The sequence below is a fragment of the Grammomys surdaster genome, unplaced genomic scaffold, assembly GCF_004785775.1.
Source record: "Grammomys surdaster isolate TR1022 unplaced genomic scaffold, NIH_TR_1.0 166, whole genome shotgun sequence".
Lineage (NCBI taxonomy): Eukaryota > Metazoa > Chordata > Mammalia > Rodentia > Muridae > Grammomys > Grammomys surdaster.
The window spans coordinates 13,046,631-13,069,996 of NW_021604614.1; the positions used below are offsets into that span (position 1 = coordinate 13,046,631).

The following is a 23,366-nucleotide window of genomic DNA, read 5'->3' on the forward strand; positions in this document are numbered from 1 at the left end:
TGTGTGTGTGTGTGTGTGTGTGTGTGTGTGTGTGTGTGTGTGTGTGTAGGGATGGGACCCAGGGTCTCATGCGTGCTAAGCAAGCACTCTGCCTCTTGGGGTGGAGGAACGCAACCACAGGAGAACTGAGGTAGAAGACACTCACTTCCATCCCCATCCTAACATCTGTACGGTCCCCTGTGTGCTGGTAAGTTTTATGTCAACTTGACACAAGCTAGGGTCACTTGGAAAGAAGGAAACTTGATTAAGAAAATGCCCCATCAGAACGACCTGTGGACAAGTGGTAGAGCACTTTCTTGATTGATGGGAGGCCTCGCTCACTGTGGGCGGTACCACTCCGGACAGGTGGTCCTGGGTGCTATAAGGAAGCAGGCTGAGCAAGCCATGGGAGCAAGCCGGTAAGCAGCATCCCTCCATGGCCACTGCTTCGGCTCCTGCTCCAGGTTCCTGTCCTGACTTCCTTTGTCTGTGATATGAGTCTGTGATACGGAACGGTAAGCCGAAATAAACCTTTTCCGGCCCAAGTTGTTTATGGCCATAGTGTTTTATCACAGCAATAAAAACCTAACTAAGATCCTCGGTATATCAACCTACTGACCCACTTCTGCCCTATCCAAGGGCCAACCTCACACATGGGTACTCTCACCTGCTCAAAAAATGGTGGCCACCTAAATCTGAGCCGGTCCAGCCTAGCGGAGCCTCTCTTCCTGTTCTCGGGCATCCTACCATGCACTTTCACTCTTTAGGATGCCTTTAGCTGAAGTCCAGGCTGCACACTCTCCAGCTGGTCAGTCAGGTAAGCCCTCTGCGTTCCAGCTTCCAACTTCCACTCAGCACTCCCTGTACAGGTCTGGGGCCGGCAGTCACACTGACTTTCCACAGTTCCCTGTGTTACACCATTCTGGGACTTGGTTTCTCTGTACCCTCCTGTGACATCAACTCATCCTTGAAGCTTGGGTTACATGGCATCACTGTCAAGAAACCTTCTTAAGGCCTCCAGATTCCCTTTCTTTACTGTGACCATGACCTCAAAAGTCAAGTGGAAAGCAATTCGAAAATAAAAATAATAAAAAAAATCTCTTCTTTGAAGGCATACACATTTTTCCAGGTTAAGCTTGAACTCAGTATGTGGCCAAGGATGACTCTGCACTTCTTCCTGGTCCGTATGCCTCTATCTTCCATGTGGTAGGTACCACCACACCGAGTTTACTTAGCACTAGGGATAGAATCCAGAGCTTCTTAGATGCTAGCCAATTGCTCTACCAACTGAGCTTCAACTCCCACCATTCCCCCGCCAACCCCATCCTCGTGTGTGTGTGTGTGTGTGTGTGTGTGTGTGTCTGTATGTGAGAGAGAGAGAGACAGAGACAGAGACAGAGAGACAGAGACAGACAGACAGACAGACACTGGGGATTAAACCTAGGGTCCCTGCCATGCTCGACAAGAGTTCTATCATTGAAATATATCTTCAGACTTTTACCTATTTATATATTTTTATTTTATGTGTATGAGTAGTTTAATTAAATGTAAATGTACCAGTTACATGCAGTGCCCTTGGAAGCCAGGACAGCATTGGAGTGTATCCCCTCGAACTGGAGTTAAACAGCTGTGAGCTACTACGTGGGTCCTGGGGATTGAACCTGGGTTCTCTGTAAAAGCAACCAATGCTCTTAACTGTTGAACCACTTTTCCAAACTTCTTTGCTTTGTTCTAGGCTAGCCCCAGCATTTGCTCTGTAGCTCAGGCTGGCCTTACAGTGATCACCTTGAACCAGCCTCCACTGGACTAGGATCGAAGCTCCCAGCATCGGTCAGTTATCAGGCCTGTGTCACCTCCTCCGCTCCTCTGCTGGCCTAGCTACCGTCCCTCCCCACATAGACAATGGTGCAGTCACATAATGATGTTGCCACCTTCGACCCTAAGCATCACATCATCTTTCTCAGTTCTTTAGGTCCTGTCAACCCATGCCTCTTGTCTCACTGACTATACAAAGCCAGGGGACAGTGGCCTTATGAGCTCACCACATTTGAAGCTGAGCCCACTGTGACTCATCTTACTTTTCTAGTCCCTCACGTCTTCTCTGGCCACACTGACCTAACCTCTACCTCAGGACCTTTGTACCACCGGCTCTCTGCTGATAATGCTCTTCTCCCAGATAGCCCTCTGGTTTCTTTACTTGCCTAACTCCACCTTCACCTGCTTTTGTCACCACAAGGAAGCCTTTTCTAACCTTTATAATCCAGCAGGACTTTTACTTCCATTCCTAATATCTAGTGATTTTATTTGTTTGTTTTATTTTTTATTTTATTTTTTTTTTTTATTGAGACAGGGTTTCTCTGTGTAGCCCTGGCTGTCCTGGAACTCAGTATGTAGACCAGACTGGCCCAAACTCCTGATCCTCCTGCCTCTGCCTCCCAAGTGCAAAGATCCCAAGCGTATAAAACATGCTCAGCTTATGTGATGTTAGAGTTCAAACCCAGCCCAATCGTCTGATTTCTCTTTTTTAAATGGCTCTAAACCAGGTCTTACTTTTCTACAGTCATGGTCTGGGCTTGGCACATGGCAAAGCCTTCTTAAAACACCTGTGGCTTGTCTGGCTGCAGGCTGGCTCAGCAGCAGCCCCTCCGTGCCCCGTCTCAGGACGGCAAGTACCTTCAGCTCCAGGGTGCTCTTTTCCATCAGCCTGCGTCTCATCAGCCTTGGCTTCGGGGCCGTCACCGGGCACAGGCGCGTTGGGCTCTGGGGCGGGGCTTGAGTTGCTGCTGTTCTCCTGCTTGATGGGGGAGGCGTCTGCTATGGAGCTCTGGTTGCTGTTGTCATCTGCACGGGAACAGAGCACAGGTTGACATCCCATAACTGCCGAGGAGAGGTGTGTGCGTGTGTGGTGTGCGTCCGGGGATCGGCTCTCCTGTGCCTTAATGCCTCAGCCTGTGAGGCAAGGAATTCTCACAACTAGCCTGATCACCTCTCAAAACCTCTCCCACAGCCCTGGCTATCTAAGGAGGTCCCTGTGTCTGGGGCCTTTGAGACAGAAATGGTGGCAGTAAAGATCGGTAGCAGCTAGAAGCTGGGAAGGACCAGAGCACAAACAATGGACACTCCTGGCCTGAACAGGACCGCGGCTGCTCACGAAGTACAGCAGCTTCGGCTGCTTGAAGATCAAGCCAGTTAACATTTCGGCATGCAAGGATGGGCTAGTGATTCTTTCAGAGACAGTCCGTTTACTTTAAGGGTGGGGCCCTTGGTAGGCTGACCGCGCTCCAGTGGAATGGAGCCACACCCATGAACAAATGAGCACAAACTGGATTATTATGAAAAAAGGACACGTGCGTGGCTGGAGAGATGGCTCAGTGGTTAAGAGCACACTGACTGCTCTTCCGGAGGTCTGGAGTTCAATTCCCAGCAACCACATGGAGGCTCACAACCATCTGTAATGGAAGAAAGGAAGGAAGGAAGGAAGGAAGGAAGGAAGGAAGGAAGGAAGGAAGGAAGGAAGGAAGGAAGGAAGGAAGACAGAGGGACACAAAGGACTAGAAAGATGGCTCAGCAGCGAAGAACGCTTGCTGCTCTTGCAGACACAGGTTTGGCTCCCGGCACCTACATGTCGGCTCATAAACACCCACGACTCCAGGCCTCCATACGTGTGGCAAACAAACATGAAATAAAAGTAAACCCTGTTTTAGACATGGTTTCACTATGTAGCCCTAGCTCGTCTGGAACTTGCTATACAGACCAGGCTGGCCTCAAACTCAGAGATCACCTGCCTCTGCCCTCTAAATGCTGGGATTAAAAGTGTGTGCTCACTTAGTCACGCTCAGACGAAGTAACAAATAGATATATTTTAAACCACGGGAGCGGGGAGGGGCTGGAGAGACGGCTCAGTGGTTAAGAGTCTTCCAAGTGGTGTGTTCTTCCAAAAGACCAAGGTTCAATTCCCAGCACCTCTATGGCCGCTCACAGCTATCTATAACTCCATTTCCAAGGGGTCTGACACCTTCACATCAGTGAACGTAAAATAGTTAAATACATTTTTAAAAAACGGAAGCAGGGACGACAAAGATGGAAGGGGATGGCAGTGGACCTGGGAGCTCTTATGGGGTGAATATGACCAAGATACATTGTATACATTTATGAAACTCTCAAAGAATTAGTAAAAATATTGAAAGAAAAAAAACCAACAACTTTGGGGTCATAGGAAACTGAATTCTAATTATGTGCTTCCAGCCATGAGATAGTATTGCTATCATATTCCATCTCATTTCCTTAAACCCCAGACTGGCTTCCTGTTGATCCAAAATAAAAGGGATAGCTGGTGTGGTAGGGTACACCTTTAATCCCAGTACTGAGTAGGCAGAGGCAGGTGGACGGATCCCTCTGAGTTCCATGCCAGACAGGACTAAGGAGAGAGAACCTGTTTCAAAATAAAATAATAATATAAAATAAGGCATGGTAGCAAGAGCGCCAGAAATCATTTTTTAAAGTAGTTGATTTATTAGTTACGTGTATGTTCATGCCTTCATGTACTATGTGCACCGTACACACATGTAGTGTGCACACTATAGTGGTGCTGGGAACACAAACCAGCCCCTGCACAAGAGAAGGAAGTACTTTTAGCCACCGATTCATCTTTCCAACCGTGGTGGGAATCATTTTTGTAAGATGTAATTATTTTTAATTATGTATGTGCATATCAGTGGAGGTACCCACTGGAGGCTTTGGATCCCCTGGAGCTGTAAACCACCTGATGTGTGTGCTCGGAACTGAACTCAGGTCCTCTGGAAGAACATCAAGTGCTCTTTAATGACAGGGCTCTCTCTCTCCAGCTTCACCCACAACTTTTTTCTTTTAATTATATTATGTGTATGGGATGTTTTGCTTACATGTATGTTTGTGCCACATGCACAGCCTGGCACCCACAGGTGGCAGAAGAGGGCGCTGTATCTCTTGGGCCTGGAGTTACAGATGGGTCATGAACCACCACATAGGTTCTAGGGATTGAACCTGGGTATCTAGAAGAGCAGTGAGTGGTCTTAACCAGTGAGCCATCTCCCTAACCCCACCCCTGCCCCCGCCTTCCTGAGACGGATGAAGAGGTGAGAGGAAATAAACGGAGTGGTGGAACTAATGGCTGTGCTGGGGCCCAGGGTACACCTCTCCTTGTCCTGAACTGCTTTCATGGGTACAATCATTTTATGTTTTATGTTTATAGGGGAGAGCATGAACAGAGTCCCCAGTTACCACAAATCACACAGTTGAATTTCCATCATTTGGGAGAATCACAGGGTGTGTGAATTGGCAAACCCCAAGTGCAATGGAGGAGCCTCGCCCTTGGAAAACACCTTCTGGATCATCTCTGCTCTGACAGGTAAGCATGATACAGCCGTTTTAGACCAAAGACATCCAAGTGTTGATCTTACAGGAACACTGGATAACTTGGCAGCTCACACTCACAAGCCTAGCATTTAGGAGCAGAGCCTAGAAGATTACTGCAAATTCGAGATCACCTTGCTCTACCTAGTGGGTTCAGGATAGCCAGGACTTCATACTGAGACTGTCTCAAACAATAAATAACACTCTAACTTGAGGCTGTCTTTGTAGACAACGCTACCCATGGAACCTTGTAAAACAACAGAGGGCAGAGGCCCTCTCTGCATACCATGTGCCACACACTGAGAAAGAGCATTCACACTCAGACCATTATCTTCTGAAAACAAGGTCTTGCTTACCATGTGGTCCAGGCTAGCCCCAAACTCACAGTCTCAAGCAATGCTCTGGCTTTGGCTCCCTAGCAGTTGGAGACTACAGGGGAATCACAGGCATACTACCATGCCCAGACACTGCATTTAATCAATAACTTATTGATGGGTACCTACCTACCTGGCATTGCTACCAAAATTTGATCAGAGGGGGGAACTGATCCCTCAGATCTGTTGTTCATTTCTTTTCTTTCTTTCCTTCTTTTTAGGACACAATTTCATGTTGCTCATGCTTTCCTCAATCTCGTCACAGCACTGAAGATGACCTTGAACTTCTGATCCATCTTCCCTCCATCTACCCAGAGCTAGGCTTACAGGTATCCGCCTCCCATCTGATGTGGACCGACTCCTAGCATCTCTTTTACCTCCACCTGGAAGGAGCGCCGGGTCAGTCACACAGCCCAGCTCATCTCGGTTGACTCCACTCTGGAATGCTAGTTACATAAAAGCATTCTCTTGTGAACGCCTGCCTGACTTGGAAAATATGCACTCTCCCCATTTACCTTCAAGAAAGTCTAAATTCTCCCAGGCCAGGACCCAGATGCACGTGTGGCGAGAATTCTGTTAATAGATGACATAATAAGTTGTCGTGAGCATTAATGTCTGACGAGGCAGATGGTGGGACCTGGCCTGGGAACTGTGATCCAAAGCTGACGCGGCTGAATCTGTGGACTACAGACAGCAGCTCGGGTGACCTGGACAGCTCCAGCTGTGCCCCTTCCCCAGCCTTCTGGAACAGTCTTGCCAGGCCAACATTTGTCCCCAAGCCTTCATGCTTGGCCACCCCTGCCTTGGTCTTGGTTGTTCGTAAGCTAAAACGAAAATGACCAGGGCTAGACACATTGCTTTTGTCCAGGAGCTGGCTCTTTCCACATCTGTCCAGGCAGCAAGTCTAGACTCTGCCCACAAACCCTCTCCCGTGTCAGCTCTAGCACGGGAAGTTATCAGCTGCTAATGGGGCAAGCCGACTCCCTTCTCTGAGCCTTAGCTCTTCATCTGTAAAATGGGCCTTGTCATCAGACACTCTGCGCATCGGGACGGCATCATAACACAGCTGTAAGCATGCCAAGGCTCTTCAGAGGTTATCTCATCTGATCCCCACAAAGGCTTCATGGAGCAGGCATTGCCACTGTGCTCTACAGGTTAAGACCAACCAGAAGGCTAGAGGTTCCATTACTAACAACATAAAATGGAACAGTAATGAGGGAAGGTCCTGGGACAGCCAGAGAGGGGCTGCTTCAGAAAGCCAGGGGACCAGGCCACAACCCGTATCTCACCCTGAAAAGAAATGAATTCTCACTCATAGATTCTAGGCTTGACCCTGGGACTCGTCAGATAACCTTGAACTTCTGATTCTCCTGCCCCTTTCTCTCAACTGCTGGGATTAGAGACCTGGACCCCCCACCCCCAGCTTACAGAGTACTAGGGATGAGACCCAGAGCTTTGTGCATGGCGGGTGAGCACTCTGTCAACGGAATTGCATCCTCAACCCTTGGGTTTTTGTTGTTGCTTTGGTTTTTGTATTTTGAGATGGGGTCTCATGTATCCCAGGTTGTCCTCGAACTCCCAATCCCTCTGCCTCCATCTCTGGAGAGCTAGACTTACGGTCCTGTGCTACTGTAGGGACCGTGGACCTTTCTTTGCTCATTAACCAGCAGTAAAACTCCATTGTGGTTTTGTGAAGCCAAGTCAGGAAGAAACAAGGCTCCTTGATGAGGTGCCAGGGACTGGAAATCTAGTATGGTCAGTTTGGGCAAATGAGATGTGCTGGATAATTTTATGTCAATTCGACATAGGCTAGAGTCATTTGAGAGGAGGGAACACCAATTGAGAAAGTGTCCCCATAAGAATGATTGTATGAAAACCCATGGGGCATTTTCTTAGTTAGTGATTGGTGGGGGAAGGCCCAGGCCACTGTGGGCGGTGTCATCCCTGAGCTGGTGGTCCTGGGTTCTATAAGAAAGCAGGCTGAGAAAGCCATGAGGAGAAAGCCAGTAAGCAGCACCCTCCGTGGCCTCTGCATCAGCTCCGGCCTCCAGGTTCCTGCCCTGTTTGAGTTCCTGTCCTGTCTTTGATGATGAACTATTATGTGGAAACATAAGCCAGATAAATCCTTTCCTCCCCAACTTGCTTTTGGTCAGGATGTTTATCATACCAATAGTAACCCTAAAACACAAGGGTACTCGCTGCCTCTGTCTTCCCAGGATGAGGCGGGGCTGTGTCTGAGGGCATCAGCAACTTGAGCAAACCACTACTTCTTTTCGACTTCAACAGTCAACTACAGACCACCTTGTTAGACAACAGGTTTAGAGTGGTCAAAAGGACAAGTATATACATGGGCCATCGAGATGGCTCAGTGGGGGAAGGTGCTTGTCACCGAGCTTGATGGGCTCAGTTCCATCCCTGGAAGCAACTTGGTGGAAAGAGAGAACCATCTCTCGTAAGTTGTGGTACACATATGTCTCCCCACCTCACACACAAAAGAAATAAAAGCAATAAAAAACTTCAAAAGTAAAGACATTAAAATTAAGATCAAAACCTGGACACATATCCAGTACTTGGGAGGCAGAGACAAGAAGATCAGTATTCGTTTGAAGATAGCCTGGGTTACGTAATGAATCCAAAACCAGCCTGGGCTACAGAGCAAAACACCGTCACAAAGAAGAAAAGAAAAGAAAAGAAAAGAAAAGAAAAGAAAAGAAAAGAAAAAAGAAAAGAAAAGAAAAAAATGGACAACAACAACAACAAAAAATCCCCAAGACAGGCCTGCCAAAACGGCTCAGTAATAAGTGTGCTTGCCACTAAGCCTGGAGATTTGAGTTCAATCCTCAGGACCCACACAGTAGACGGAGAGGTATGACTCTCACAAGTTGTCCTCTGACTTCCACATGTGTGTTATGGCATACGCACATACAATGAATAAATGTACCCAGGTGTGACAGTGCATGGCTTTAAGCCAAATACAATTATCCTGATAATCCCAGGAGGCTGACATTTGAGTTTCAAGCCAGCTTAGTCTATGCGATGAGTTCCAGGCTGGCCACCGCTAAATACTGAGACACTGTTCTCAAAAAAGAAAAACAAAACAAACAGGTATAAATAAATAAACTAAGGAGAGAGGAAGAGGGAAGGGAGGGAAGGAGAGAGAAAAGAAGGGGGAGGAGGGGATGGAGAGGTGGCTCAGTGGTTAAGAGCACTGGCTGTTCTTCCAAAGAACCCAGGTTTAATACCCAGCACCCCCATGGCAGCTCACAAATGTTTGTAACACTAGTTCCAAGGGTTCTGATACCTCCTCCCCCCTTCGACAGGATACAAGTAACAGAACACCAATATGCATAAAATTTTAAAAATGCTTTTAAAAAAAGAAGGGGGAAGAGAGAGAGAGAGAGACAGAAGAGTCGCAAATTCCAGTAGGAGAGGCCCAGCATGACCGGGTGGGTGACCAGGTTGCTGAGAGCGGCCATGTCTCCCCTAAAGGATGAAAGCTGTCCCTGCCTAAGCCAGCTGCTTCTGGCACAGTAACACCTGACTTCTCAGACAACAGCAGTAAAGCAGGTTTTCAGACTTATGAATACCAAAAGCTGCCAGTCATTTGAATCTCAAATGCCCTCAAAGGCCCACGTGTAAAAGGCTAACTCCTCATCTTGATGCAGTTGGGAGGCTGGTGGGCCCTGAGGGGACGTCTTCTGGCCACTGAAGGGATTCCTCCTTTAAGGTGTACCCATCTCACTGACCCCAGTTTGGCTTTGAGACACTGTTTTATCCTTATAGCCCAGGCTAGCCTAGAATTCACCATGTAGCACAGGTTGTCCCTAGACCTGTATCTTCCTGTCTCAGTCTCCAAGTACTAGGATTCCAGGAACAAGTCCACAAGGAAGTCCATTCCTCTTCCTCTTTGGCCTGAAGCTTCCTCTACCTTGATGCTCCCACTGTGATGTGCTAGCCCACCAGAGGCCCCAAAACAATGGTATCAACTGACTGGACAGAGCCTTTGATGCCCTAAACCCAAATAAACCTTTCCTCTTTCAAACTGCACCAGCAACAAAAAGCATTCTGTCACGGTGACAGAAAGGTAATTATTCTCACAAAAGCAACCAGGAGGGGGACAGGAGAGACCTGATGAGACAGGCTGTACACATCCTATGCTTTGGCCTGGACTGGCCATAAGGTGTATGCGTTTTTTTTTTTTTTTTTTTTTTTTTTTTGGACGTCTCATGGAGCCGTGAGTGTGATTTGAGCCTTTTCTCCCAATAATAAGGCGAGAGACACAGAGACAGAGAAACAGACAGACTAGGCGAGAACCGGAGGCCGGCTACATGGTGGCCCCAGCCTCACCCTGATGGTTGGGACGCACGTTACTTCTAAAATCTGATGGCTAAGGACTGAGACTGGCACGAGGCAGTGCCCAGGTTCCTACGGTGACCGTGAACTACTCGGAAATCCATTCTGGGGTTCCCAGGAGCAAAGCAAACATGGAGAATGGGAAATGCCCTCGTGGGTCTGGTAAGTTATACCCCCAACCCTCCCTGGGTGTGTAGAGCTGCTAGGATTATCTCCTGTGAGACAGTCATCTCTCCATTTCTGGGTGGTGGTGGTGGGGTTGTTTTTATGCCTCTGCTTTGTTCCTTGGCTAGGTGTGCCAGGGAAAGGAGCGTGTCCTCTGAAGAGCTCCTCTGTGGCACGGAGGCCTGCGGTCCTGCCCAGCCTTCCTACCCTTTGCCTGGAATGTGAGCAAACCTGCTAGGGGAAACAAAAACACAACTTAGGACTTCCCGGGGCCCAGGCAGGGAGAGCGGATAGGGCGGGGCTCACCGTGCATGTCCATCATCCCTGGTGATGAGCTGTTCTCTGGAGTGGTCACCTCTGAGCCACACTTCTCGTCCTTGCCCTTCTTCTTGTTCTTGTTTTTCTAGAGGAAAAATGGGACAGAAACCCAGTCAGTCATGCAAGTGTGTGTGTGTGTGTGTGTGTGTGTGTGTGCACGAGCACGTGCTTGCCCACGAATTTGTACACATAAGCAGCCCTGGGGAATGGCATGAATATTTAATTCCATCAAACAGTCAGAGCCCCCAAGCCTTGGCAGGTTGTCGCTGCCTGCATTTGAACGTGGCCCACAAAGTGTTCCTTGCCACCTTGAGATCAAAGAGTCTCACCAAAGGGAGGATTCTGAGACATAATCTCACCTGTCTGTGGGGCTGTTACCTGTAGACAGGCAAACCCCCTGGCTGCTGGGAACTCCCTCTTCTAGAGAGAAAAACTAGGGGAAAGGCCACAGTCACTGTCACAGCTGACCAGGGCGGGTACAACCATGGCAAAGACACAGGTCATTCATTTCCAGCACCTTAAGCTCTTTGGTGGGGGTGGGGTCCGAGGGGAGCTGCTTTCTCAAAGTATCAGGAAGGATAGAAAACTCAAAGAGGCAGTAGAGGAGGAGATTTTAGGGTGTTGGGGATCAAACCCAGGACCTTATACATACTAGCCAAGTGCACTGCGGGTAAGCCACACCCCAGCCCCCAAGAGAACAGAATGTGTAGGTTTCTATGAATGATGGTAGACTCCAAAAATAAATCATGGTCGGCCTGACTGTTCAATATAACAACTGCAGAGACTACGGCAATCTCTTTGGATTTTAATCAGAAAGATCTGCAAGGCATAAACATGTTAAAATACCTCGATATCTCCAAGACAAAGAAGAAGAGAGCACGCAGCTGCCACACTACCATTGGGGTGTGTTGAGGGGTCTCCATCTATTGTGTACCTGTGAGCACAGGCACTCTGGAAGGACACACATAAACTGGGTGCACTGGTACCTTCAAGGAGGTACTCAACATGGGGTGTGTGCATGCAGTGAAAAAAGGCAGATGTAGGGAAAAGATCTGCTGCAAAATTAATATTTAAACATGGCTGTAGACGGCCCAGCTAACTAACTTTTGCAGACAGCCCAAGTTCAGTTCCCAGCATCCATCCGTAGAGTGGCTCAAATCTGCAACTCTGGTTCTCAGAGATCTAGCCCTCTTCCGGCTTCTGAGAGAACTGAGTGCATGGGGGTAAACACACACATAGGCGGAGAAAACATTCACGTGCATAAGAAATAAGTCGTTTTCTTTTATGGTAACATTTCAAAAAGGTGCAAATAAACACAGGCAGAGCATGTTCAAGGTTACCCGTGGCATGGGGCATAAGTGCCAACAGCCACACACTCGGGCAGGATGGGGGTGGGGGAGCACAGTACCTATGTGAAGGTCAGAGGAAACCTTTAGGAATCAGTTGTCTTATTCTACCGTGTGAGTTCTAGGGACCTAACTCGTGTCATCGGGCTTGGTGGCAGGCGCCTTTCCTACTGAGCGATTGTAGACACCCCAAACCCACCATCTTGTGGTTTAAAGAACATAGCATCATACATGCTAGGCACATATTCTACCACTGAGTTACACCCACAAAGCAAAATTCACTTGCAAGAATGTACTCTGTCCCGTAATCCTAGCATGACAGAAGCAGGAGGAAGGTGAATTCAAGACCAGCTCCGGCTGTATCGTAAAACCCTGCTTCAAAAGATACAAAGTTGGGCTGGAGAGATGGCTCAGTGGTTAGGGGCACTGGCTGTTCTTCCAGAGGTCCTGAGTTCAATTCCCAGCAACCACATGGTGGCTCACAACCATCTGTAATGGGGTCTGATGCCCTCTTCTGGAGTGTCTGAAGAGAGCAATGGTGAATAAATAACTCTTTAAAAAAAAAAAAAAAAAAAAAAAAATACAAAGTAAGGGCCGGGCATGGTGGCTCACACCTTTAACCCCAGCACTCAAGAGGCAGAGGCACAGAGGCATGTGGATCTCTGTGAGTTTGAGGCTGGTCTACAAAGCAAGGTCAGGACAGCCAGGGATCTGTTACACAGACAAACCCCGTCTCAAGCAATCCAAAACAACAAATACATACCTACATATTTACATACATACTTTTAGTAGGTCCATACTTTCTCAGCTATAATTCTGTAACAACAGCTGGAGCGATGGCTCAGCAATAAAGGCTGCAAGCCTGAAGCTCTGAGTTGCATCCCTAGAACCCACAGAGTGTCAAGAACCGATTCCCACAAGTTGTCTCCTGACTTCCACTTGTGTGCATTGGTGCATGCATGCATACATGCGCATACATGTACACACTGGTACGCTCGAGCACGCACATGAATGAACAGAAGTAACATTTGAATTTTGACACACATTTTGCCTGTTTTTTTTGGGGGTGGGTGGGGGGGAACGAAGCCTTCAAGAAGAACACTAATGTTTATTTTTAAGAAAGATGGCACAACTGTGTCCTAATTTAGTATTTTCTAAAGCCATAAAAAGCTAACCCCTCCTCCACTCGATGCAGATTCCTGGCCTGACCTGCAGAGATTCTAATGTAGCTGTCTGGGGTGGGGCCCGGTAATCTGCATCTCACCCAGATGTTCAGCCCTAGGAGAAGGGGAATTAAATAGCATGCTCCTGCCACCGCTCAGAGGCAAAAAGAACTCAGACTTTCTGGAATACTGTGCTATGTTAAGTATTCTCCAGACGACACAGTGCACATTCTGGGTACAGAAACCACACAAGCTAGGCATGGCTCCTCTACACAGCGGAGAGAGCGGAGGGCCCCCACAGTGAGCCGATGCAGCCAGCCCCATGAGTTAGCCAGGGCTTGTCTCTTTGCCCAGCCAGAAGCTGCCCCATCCTTCCCACGGCCCATAGATTACACATTCTCCTTGATCATATTCCACTTGGCACTTCCCTGATGTCTGTTTCGTGCTATTCTATAATTATCTTCCCCCAACGAGATTAGAAATTCCTTGACAGCAAGGACCACATCTCCTCAGATGCAGCATTTCTACACCACCTAATGATGTCTAAGGCCAAGGCGAGGGCCGGAGCCAGGCAGCCTCAGAGGACTAGAGCTGCCCTGCCCAGTTACACGTGGATAGGCCAAGCCTTGGTCCCTTTATGATAAGAGGGGCCTTGGTGGCTTCAGAAACCCAGGTCACAATGAGAAGGGATGTCAGTCCCGTCAGTTCTGAGGCCTCCCAAGGGGAGTACGTGATCTCAGCCCTGTCTAGAGTCCCTACTCTCAGGCAGCAGGTTACTGAAGATGGGTCAGAGAGAGGCTACCCTAGGAAGGGAAGCTTAGCCTCTGTCTTTTCTGAGAAAGCTGCTGCCCCATACCAAAACTTATTAATCATGGCCACGTCACTCCCAGAAGCAGCTGGGGCCAAGGTCATCTTTTCAGGAAAAAGGTGCCAAGGGTTGGTAACCTGGGCAGGGGCAGAGAGAGAAAGGAACAGTAGCGCAAAGGCCTCTAGATGGGAAGTGGGCTGGCTGTTTCTCAAGTATCCTTCAGAACACAGCATGCTCACCACAGTCCACCCTGGCCACTCTGGCCAGCTTGGTCCCAGCCGTCTCCCTTCACCTTCCTATAGCCCCCGTCGGGAGTGGCGCAGGCATCTCTATACCAGGCTCTCTCATTCCTGTTCTTCCAAGAGCCTCCATCATTAGAAGGCTCTCCAGGGACAGAGAACACATGACTATCAAAATCACAAAGACTTAAGTCCCAGTCACAACTCTGACGTAGCTGTACGACTCTGGCGGGGACGTGGCTGTACCTCTCAGAGATCACGTCTTCCCCTTGTAAAGAGATTTTCAAAGTAAACGATTATACGAAGCGAGAACACAGGGCCTGGCAGATGGATGGCAGCTCAGGTACGGGGCCATAGGATGGGCGGAGGCCTGGTATCCCTGGGCATAACACTGCCTGTCCACACGCCATAGTATTCAGGATTCTAGGGAGTGTAAGCCCCATATAAAAGTGTGTCTCCACTGGCCGACTGTGAGGCTCTTAAAACAGAGGAAAACTTTCTTCTTTTTTTTTTTCTTTAATTTTTATTTTATTTATTATATCTAAGTACACTGTAGCTGTCTTCAGACACCCCACAAGAGGGCATCAGATATCATTACAGATGGTTGTTAGCCACCATGTGGTTGCTGGGATTTGAACTCATGACCTCTGGAAGAGCAGTCAGTGCTCTTAACCACTGAGCCATCTCACCAGCCCCAGAGGAAAACTTTCAAGGGACATTTTTCCTATCACTGGGTGCCAGGCTCTGGGGAAGAACTATAGGAGGATGAGGACACAGGCCCAGGGGCCTGTTCTAGGCCTCAGCTGGGCTGTGTGCTTTCTGAGCAGTTTGGCCTTAGGTCCCCAGGCCAGTGGTCAGCAACACAGCCCTTCTCTCTGCAATGGGGAGGCTACCCTGGGTAGGGAACGAGGACACGACGGCCCAACATACTCACGTCGTCAGCCTTTGGCTCCGTCACAGGGACCCACTTGTAGATTCGCAGGGATGTATCTCCAACGGTCACCCATTTCTTCTCCCTACAGGGAATGAGGAAGAGCCCATAACCAGGGGGCTTTGTACAGGCTTCAGGGAAGAGGGTGGCAGAAGTCACAGCTACAAAGTGATGACTGTGTAGCCCTGGGGCTAAGACCACAAGCTTTGATCACACAGATATGGCTGGAATCCCAGCTCTGTCCTTGCCGGCTGAGGCCCCTGGGAAAGTCACTTGGCCGACACAAGCTTTGTGCTCCCTGCCCTTCTGAGATCCAAAAATCAAGCAATCACCCTACCCTCCTGGCAGCTTCCCTTCAGAACAGTGCAGAGGCATGGGGTCGGGGGCGGGGGGAGAGGGGAGAGGTGGGCGTTGAGAGGTAGGCTGAGCCTGGCCTTGTGGGGGCCATTCCTTCTACCTGTCCTTCAATCAAGGCTCCACATGGACCCCTGGTCTCCATAGAACCCCTGGGTTCTAAACACCCATAGGACTGATGTCAAGTGCCCACTTGAGAGAGACAGGTTTGCAGATGAGAAAAACAAACAAAAAAAACAAAAAAAAAAAAAAAACAAGCCGTGAGAAGGAAAGGTGTGAACGGTTTCATCAAGGATATTAATTATGCCCTCACCAAGACACCACCATTTTCTAGACTATTACTACGGCCACCAACTTCTGTTAGATGGTACCACTTCTTTCTCTAAATATTTAAAGGCTACATACTTGGGCAGGGGTGAACACAACTTGGGGGAGAATAACCAGGGGCAGAGTTGGGGTTTGAACCCCAACAGACTAGGTTCCAGCTTAGCTTTCTTAGGGAGCCAGCCTCAAGTCTTATTGAGTTTAGCAAATAACCCAGCTGATTGGGAGGGGGGGAGGACCAGAGGGAGAGGCGGGGCTGCAATGTCAATTCAGCACAACAGTCCCCCTGCTACCTAGAACTGCAGTTATGAGAATCATGGCTTCGTCACCCAAACTTAACCTGTGGCCTTCCTCTCATTTATACTGTGACACATTACAGTCTCTGCCATGTCACCACTGAGCCTTTGGGGGTGAGGGGTGAAGCGATGGCAAGCACACTCAAGGACAACCATAACCAAACCATATACATAACCAAACCCTGCCACTCAGGGCTCTCCATGTTCCTGTTCCTGATGGCCTGCCTCTCATTGTTAAAGAAGACTGACCATGTGTAGTTGCTTCCGTGTGCCAAGCACTATGCCCATGTGCTCTGAAGTTTACATGACCATCCGTGGCAGCAAGTGTCACCTTCTCCACCTGACAGATCAAGGAAGTGAGACCTGAGGAGGTGAACTCGTAACTCCACAGTGAGAATCCAAACCTTTGCTCGGCCTGGACTGCTTTCCAGAGGCCCCACCCACGCGTCTTTCAGCAGGGGAAGCATGAAGTGAAGGCAGATGTCTGTCTTCCATCCCTCTCCTGCCTCCTGGAGGCAGACAGAGCGTACAAGCCACAAGACCGATCTTTGACTCTCCATTTGAATTCTTCTGAATTCTCAGAAGGTAGCTGGTGGGACAAGGCAATTGCCAGGAACGACCTCGGTGACAAGGAGAGACAATCTTGATGGCTCCGGTGGGCTAGAGACCAAGCTATATATCTCCTCTCCTCTCTTTCTCTGAGATTCTTAAAACGACAAGAGAGGAACACATCTTACAAATGAGGAAAGAAGTAGTCGCCCCAGACATGGTCATACAGACAATACAATGTGGTAAGACAAAAGAATGAATATAGGTTTTGTTGTCAGAGTCCACCGTCTACTACTCTGTTGCCCACAGACATGGAAAGTCCATTCTAGAGAGTGGATGGCAGAATCTTCTAGAATCTAAACAGCCAAAGTGACTCGATCTGTTCCTTGGTCTGAGCCCAATGAAATCAACCAAGTAAAAATCTGAGTGTGTTACTTTTTTTTTTTTTTTTTTTAATTTAAGTCATTAACTTGTAACATAAAGGCCACAGTTCAGGTTGGAAAGCATTCCGGAGCTCTGGGCCTCCCAAGGTGACGGGAACAGGGATGAATGTCTGAAGTTACCAGGCATTATGGGCCACCAACTTCACACGGGCTCCTTCTCCCCCAGCCAATGACCTCCTCACTAGAGTACACAACACTATTACTAGGTGTGGACGCTGAAGAGGGGGATCTGGGACAGGGGCAAGAGTTATGAACTCGACCTTGAGAGTTGGACAGTATAATTCTAGCACCCTAGGATCCTGAGATTCCTGTACCCTCGGAGACTTAGGCAGGATTGTTAATTCTAGGTCCAAGGTGGCTCTAAACTACACAATGAGATTAATAATAATAATAGGGTCTGGTGAGATGGCTCAGTAGGTGGTTGGTGAAGGCACTGGATGATCTGAGTTAGATCCTCAGAACTGAGACGGTAGAAGGAAGAGGACCTACTCCCACACGTTGTCTTCTGACGTCCACACCTGCATCATGGCACATGTGAGTATGCTCCCTCCCCATGTGCACACACACAAAGATAAGTCAAAAAAAAAAAAAAAGTAATAGAACTGTCAAACACTGAAGAAGAACCTGACCTTGGGATTGACCTCCGACCTGGGACTTGGCTCTCACAAAGGCCCTGGCTCAAGGCAGCAGCTCAGATCCCCTCCTACAAGTGCTGCAGCCCACCCTGGGGGAGCACACAGCTGGCTGCTCCTTTGGTGAGGGAACTAGACAGTCCCCATCATCTTACAGCAAGGGCGGCAAGCGAGTGACCAACAGGAATGTCTTGTTTACCCTCATGGTACTTTTAAAAACTTGACTCAATTGCCAAAGTAGAAGAAAGAGAGGGGAGAGAGAGAAAAACCATAAAAATCCAGATTTTTGGCTACTCTCAAAACATGAGCCGCAGCCCACATTCCCCCTGGGAGCCACAGCTTGCTCCAGATGACAAACACTGGCTCCCTTCCAGCCCCCTACCTCTCACCACCTGGAGGGAGTCACTTTGACCATCAAGTCGCACCTCAACCTAGCCACAAAACTACTCTGCACAGAGCCTGAGTCCTCTTGCTTCCATGGCAACTAGCTTGGCTTCTGTACCTCCTCTGCCTTTCGTGCCTGAGATAAAAGGATGAAGTCCCAGATGTAAGAATATAGTTCCAAAGTTCTTCCCCAGCTTGGGCTCTTATATAAAGTACGGAGCCCATCTCAGATTCTCAAAGCCAAGGTAAATTTCCAGTGCTCTACTAGGCCCCAGGGGGCCTTTCTGACTCCAAAGAACTCTAAATCCCTATGTTGTTGTTGTTGTTTATTTTAAAGATTTATTTTTATTTATATGAGTACACCATTGCTCTCTTCAGACACACCAGAAGAGGGCATCGGATCCCATTACAGATGGTTGTGAGCCACCATGTGGTTGCTGGGATTTGAACCCAGGACCTCTGGAAGAGCAGTCAGTGCTCTTAACCACTGAGCCATCTCTCCAGCCCAATCCCTTTGTATATTCACTAGTCTTTGTCACCTTGGGGGACCTGTCCTCATCCTAATCAGGTCTAGGACCTCACAGATGGTACTTCTCAGGGATGGGTGGAAAGTCTCTCCAACCCCAAACTAGCCATGCCTACCAGGAAGCTCTGACCCCCCTTTGTCTTTTTTAGCTCACACTGGGGCTCCCAAGCCTGGTCCAAAAAGGAACCTAGCATTTTCTTCTCCTTCAGCCATCTTCTGGCTACCTCACACCCCACCAACCTGCTCTGTCGGGACACCAGACAAAAAGGAGAAGAGCAGTAGCTGTCCACTGTGGGTGGGGAGGCCGTGGCTCACACTGGCTTCTTCTGCAGGGCACAGGAAAGGTAGTGCTAGTCAATTGGGGAAAAAAAAAAACCAAAACCTTCCTAGGCTTTCAGACTGGATAGTATGCCAGACACCTCAGCTCGCCTCTAAAATAAATGGATAACTTTTTGGTATGTCTCAAATATTTCATGGAATATTCTACTTACATAAAGGTGTGCGTGTTTGAGTATGTGCACACAGGCTAAGGACAAAACTCAGAGCCCTGTGTTCAAATTCTACCATTAGAGCAATACTCTCAGCAGAAATTTTCATGTATTTTTTTTTTTGAGACAAGCTTAAATGTAGGCCAGACTAGCCTTGAACTCAGTATGTAGCCAAAGTTAGCCTTGAACTCCTGATTCTCCTGCCGCTACCTTACAAGTGCTAAGGCTATAAGCATGCACCACTATACCCAGAGGAAAAGGTTTTTTTTTTTTTTTTTTTTTTTTAGAAACCACTTTGTTATTTATCTGAAATTCAAATTTACCTGGGTGTTCTATATTTTCACTTGCTAATTCTGACGGCCTCCTGTCTTAGCCAGTGGTGAGATGCATGGTTGGAGCCCACAGTTAATAAACAACCCCAAAACCTTCAGGGTTGATTGCAAGACTGTTGTACAGACAGGGCAAGACCAGATTCAGTGACTCAAGGAAGCCCCCTCCATTTCTGCTTAAGGTGGAGAGGGAAGCAAATCAAAATTTCTACAGAGTCCACCTTACATAAGGTTTACAAGGGCCCCTGTGAACTCTTGTGACTCCACCTGACTAGCCAGTCCTCAGCAGCTCTGGAAAGGGAGCGGGCACCGAGTCCCCTAGTTGACAGCGTCAGGGAACTGAGTTTCATATTTTGCCCAAGGTCACAGCTAGGAAGTGAAGCAGAAACTCCTGCAGGAGACCCCCAAAAGCCTGAAGTCTTTAGAGGTCACGATGTACTTATTTCCCCCAAAAAACACTGGGAAGAAGGCAGCCACATCCCCCACTGCACTCCCAGGCTTGGCAGGCTGTGTACCGGCTAGGATGGAAGAAGCCTCCAGGCCTGCTGCTCTGGGGCCCGCAGGGTGGAAAGCCCCATCCCTCCATCTGCCTGCCCTGCAGAGCAGCTGGCAGACCCAGCCGCAGCTGTCACAGCTCCAGGACCAGAAAGGGAGCTTACACCGGCCCCTTTCTACCCTCCAGGCGGGTGACAGACAGAAGGGACTCTTGCTCTGATAAAAGTCCTTTCTTTGCACCGGGACTGATGCAGGGGAGGGGTGCCATCCCAGCCTTCCCTTGAGAGTCCCACAGGAGAGGGGCCACTGTGCTGTTTTCCTGTGTTTTGGCCTGCAGCTGTTTCTGCCATTTTTAAATGGCTCCAGTTGGGCACTGGTCGCCTTGCTCAGCAGGGGAGCTCCCGGCACCCAGGACTTGGATCTCAACTTTGGAAAGCATCCCCTTCTCACGGTTGTGAAAATTCTTTGTCCCATTGGAGCCAAACCCAGCCCACGGCGGGCATCCGGCCATCCGCAGACAGCCCTTTCCATAGGAGGCCCCGGAGCACGTGGACTTTATTGATTTTTCTCCTTGCCTTTTTTGTTGGGTTTCACTCTGAAAGGACAGCTAACTTGTGACACCATCAAACCGGAGACAGGCCCCCAGGAGTGTTAAAAAAAAAAAAAAAAAGACAACAACAGAGGCATTACTCAAGAAATGAAACCCCCCCAAAAAACAGCCTGCAATGGGGCCTGGCCAGTTCCTATAAAGGACAGGTCCAGCCAGCGACCGCTGACACTTGGGGACACCCTCGCAGTTGCTCCTCTCCCTCTCGGACCCAGATGAAACCGTGGGAAAAAAACCGTAATAAAGTTAAAATCAGGGAGCAGGGAGTTTTCAACAAGTCTGACCCAACCTGGTGGTGGACTACTGGCGCCTCAGGCCTGGCCTCTGGGGCCGCGTCGGAGTGAGATCCCGACGAGGGCCGTGAAAATGTTCCATCCTACTAATTATAACGAGGCCACGCCGGGCACGATCTAATTTGAGCTTGAAAAACACGCACGGCCCACACCGAATCTCGCGGTCCCCTCCTCCTCCCCCAGTGCAGAGAACAAAAACAACGGTCGCTCGCTCTCTCCGCAAAACAAACACCAGCTCCAGCTAGAAGAAGGCAAGACACGGCCCAGGACTTGGCTTCTGGCTGCAAACATCGCGTCCCCCAAGCTCCGGGTGCCGCGCGGAGCGCGTGGGAGCCGTGGGTGCCCCGCGCCCCGGCCGCGCCACCGCCTTCCTAGCGCTCGCCCCCATCTTCCTTCCTCGCCCGGAGCCCTCGCTCCAGGCTGCCCAAAGCGCTAAATTTAAACGGCTCGCGCTCTGCAAACTCCGCAGACTCGAGGGCGCCGAGGCCTGGGAGGCGGGGAGCTGCGGGCCGGTCGGGGCGTAGGGTGTGTGTGTGTTTGTGTGTGTCTGTGTGTGTGTGTTGGGGGGACACCGGCGCCGCGCCGCCCCGGGAGGAGACGGCGGCCCGCTCCGCGCTGCACAATGGAGCTCGCGCTCTGCCCGCCGCCGCCGGCATCACGGCCCCGGCGCGCGGGAAGCCGCTTTCATGTGACTTGCACAAAAAAACGAAATGGCTTCTGGGGCCGGCTGCGAACCCCCCTCTCCGGAGAGCCGAGCTCCGGGCTCCGGGCTCCGGGCTGCAGCCGCCGCCGCCACCGCTGCCACCGCGCCAGGTGGGCGACCGGCGCCAAGCACACCTGGGCAGCGGACGCAGCCCCCGCGGGGCGCAGGTGACCCCGGCCGCGCGCCCTCGCCAACTCCGGGCCCGGGGCCGCTGCGCCCCGCCGCTCTGCGCGCTGGGTCCGGGTTTGCTGGCGGCCGCGACGCGGTGCAGCGAGCCGGGGCGAGCGAGAGAGCGAGCAGGCGCCTCGGCTTACCATTTGCGCACTTTCTCGATAGCCGCCATGACCCTCTTGATATCATCTTTGGCCCGGCTCCTGGTCTCGGCTCGAACCGACCTGCCCGACATGGTTCTGGCGGGGAGGGAGAGAGAGGAGAGAGAGAGAGGGAGAGAGAGAGAGAGAGAGAGAGAGAGAGGGAGGCTGGGGGAGCGCGCCCGCCGGGTCCTGCTCGCCACACTCGCCCGCTCTCTCACTCGCGCACAGACACACACTCACACACATACGCGCACACACAAAGCCTGGTGCCGCCGCGCGCCCGGGGCCCAGTGCGCAAGCGCCGGGCGGCAGCTGCACAGAACGAGGGGGAGCGGCGCGGCCGCCAACAGTGCGGCCTCCGGGTGCCGCCGCCCTCCCCGGGGAGCCTCGGGGACCTCGCCCTGGGAAGCTATCCCGGGTGACCCCGACCTCCCAGTACGCGGGACCGACCCGCGCCGGGACTCACCCAGAGGCCGCAGGTGCGATGGGGGCCCCTCCCCCCCAAGACACACACCCTGGGGATGGCAGACTGCAGGCCGTGGGTGTTCTAGCTCCGGTTGGTGACCGCCGGAGCGATCGTCCAAGTTTCTAGTCGGGCGCTTGAGTTCTCAGAGTTAGAGGAGACGGTTCGGGACGTGAGGTGATCTTAGGAAGAGTTGAGGCGCCGGTCTCTGGCCAGCTGCCCTGTTGAAATGTGCGAGCTAGAACGTCGCCACCCCATGCTTAAACTAGAGGCGTAGGGAAGGTGCCCGACCCCGGTGGCAATTGACATTGTCGCAGGGCTTTCTTTCCCTTAGAGATAAGTTGCCCCAGTCACGGATCAACCTCCCTGGGGTTTGTCCGAAAATGACAATTTAATCTTAAACGGCTCCTGGTGGAAGTGCAGTGTATTGACCCAGAGCAGCAGGTAAACTGGACTGGCCCAACACAGAAGGACTTTTGAGGGGATGTCCCCCTACCCGAGGACAAAGCTGGGTGGCAGAATCTACCGCGGTCAACCAGGATAGGGATAGATGGGTGTGCATTTTCGGCTAAACACACTGGACCAGAGCGAATGCTTGTCCAAGTGGATGCTGGGAAAATAGATGACCTAAAGTGAACAAGCTGGAGAGGAACTAGCTCGACATCAGTCACTTCACAGATGGGGAAACTGAGTCAAGGAGTGATTCAAAGTCGCAGCCGTGATCTTCATCTGTGACTGCCATGATTCTGGTATCGAAGCATCTCCCCAGAAGTTTGGGCGTGTTGCAGGGGTTTGGTAGAGGGACCTGGGGGGGGGGGCGGGGAATGGGTGTGAGAATCTGTAGGATTTTTCCCAGGCTTATCTTTTAACCGCTTTAAACGCACGGTCCTAAAGCGAAAAAATTAAAATAAGAACAGTCAGTCGTGGTAGCTCACTCCTTTAATTCCTGCACTCCTGAGGCAGAAGCAGGCAGATCTCTGTGAGTTCAAGGCCAGCCTGATTTATGTAGCTAGTTCTAGAACTAGCCAGGACAACATAGTGAGACCCTGTCTCAAAACCAAATAATAAAATAAATAAATAAAGAAATAAATAAATAAAT

General features: G+C 50.2%; 1 protein-coding gene and 1 non-coding gene across 2 annotated transcripts in view; both read right to left on the minus strand.

The window, feature by feature from the left end:
* Bcl7a (BAF chromatin remodeling complex subunit BCL7A) overlaps positions 1-22,102 on the minus strand; it is a 31,928-nt gene extending 9,826 nt beyond the window's left edge. The window contains exons 1-4 of the mRNA XM_028766000.1: positions 21,805-22,102; positions 15,071-15,152; positions 10,569-10,665; positions 2,653-2,820 (exon numbers count right to left, since the gene is read on the minus strand). Of these exons, the coding sequence (XP_028621833.1) occupies positions 2,653-2,820; positions 10,569-10,665; positions 15,071-15,152; positions 21,805-21,896 (439 nt within the window). The 5' untranslated portion in view covers positions 21,897-22,102. The remainder of the gene's footprint in view (positions 1-2,652; positions 2,821-10,568; positions 10,666-15,070; positions 15,153-21,804) is intronic.
* Positions 5,207-5,373, minus strand: LOC114620214. The gene has a single exon (XR_003711294.1). It is a non-coding gene; the product is annotated as a U1 spliceosomal RNA (small nuclear RNA).
* Positions 22,103-23,366: the final 1,264 nt, after the last annotated feature.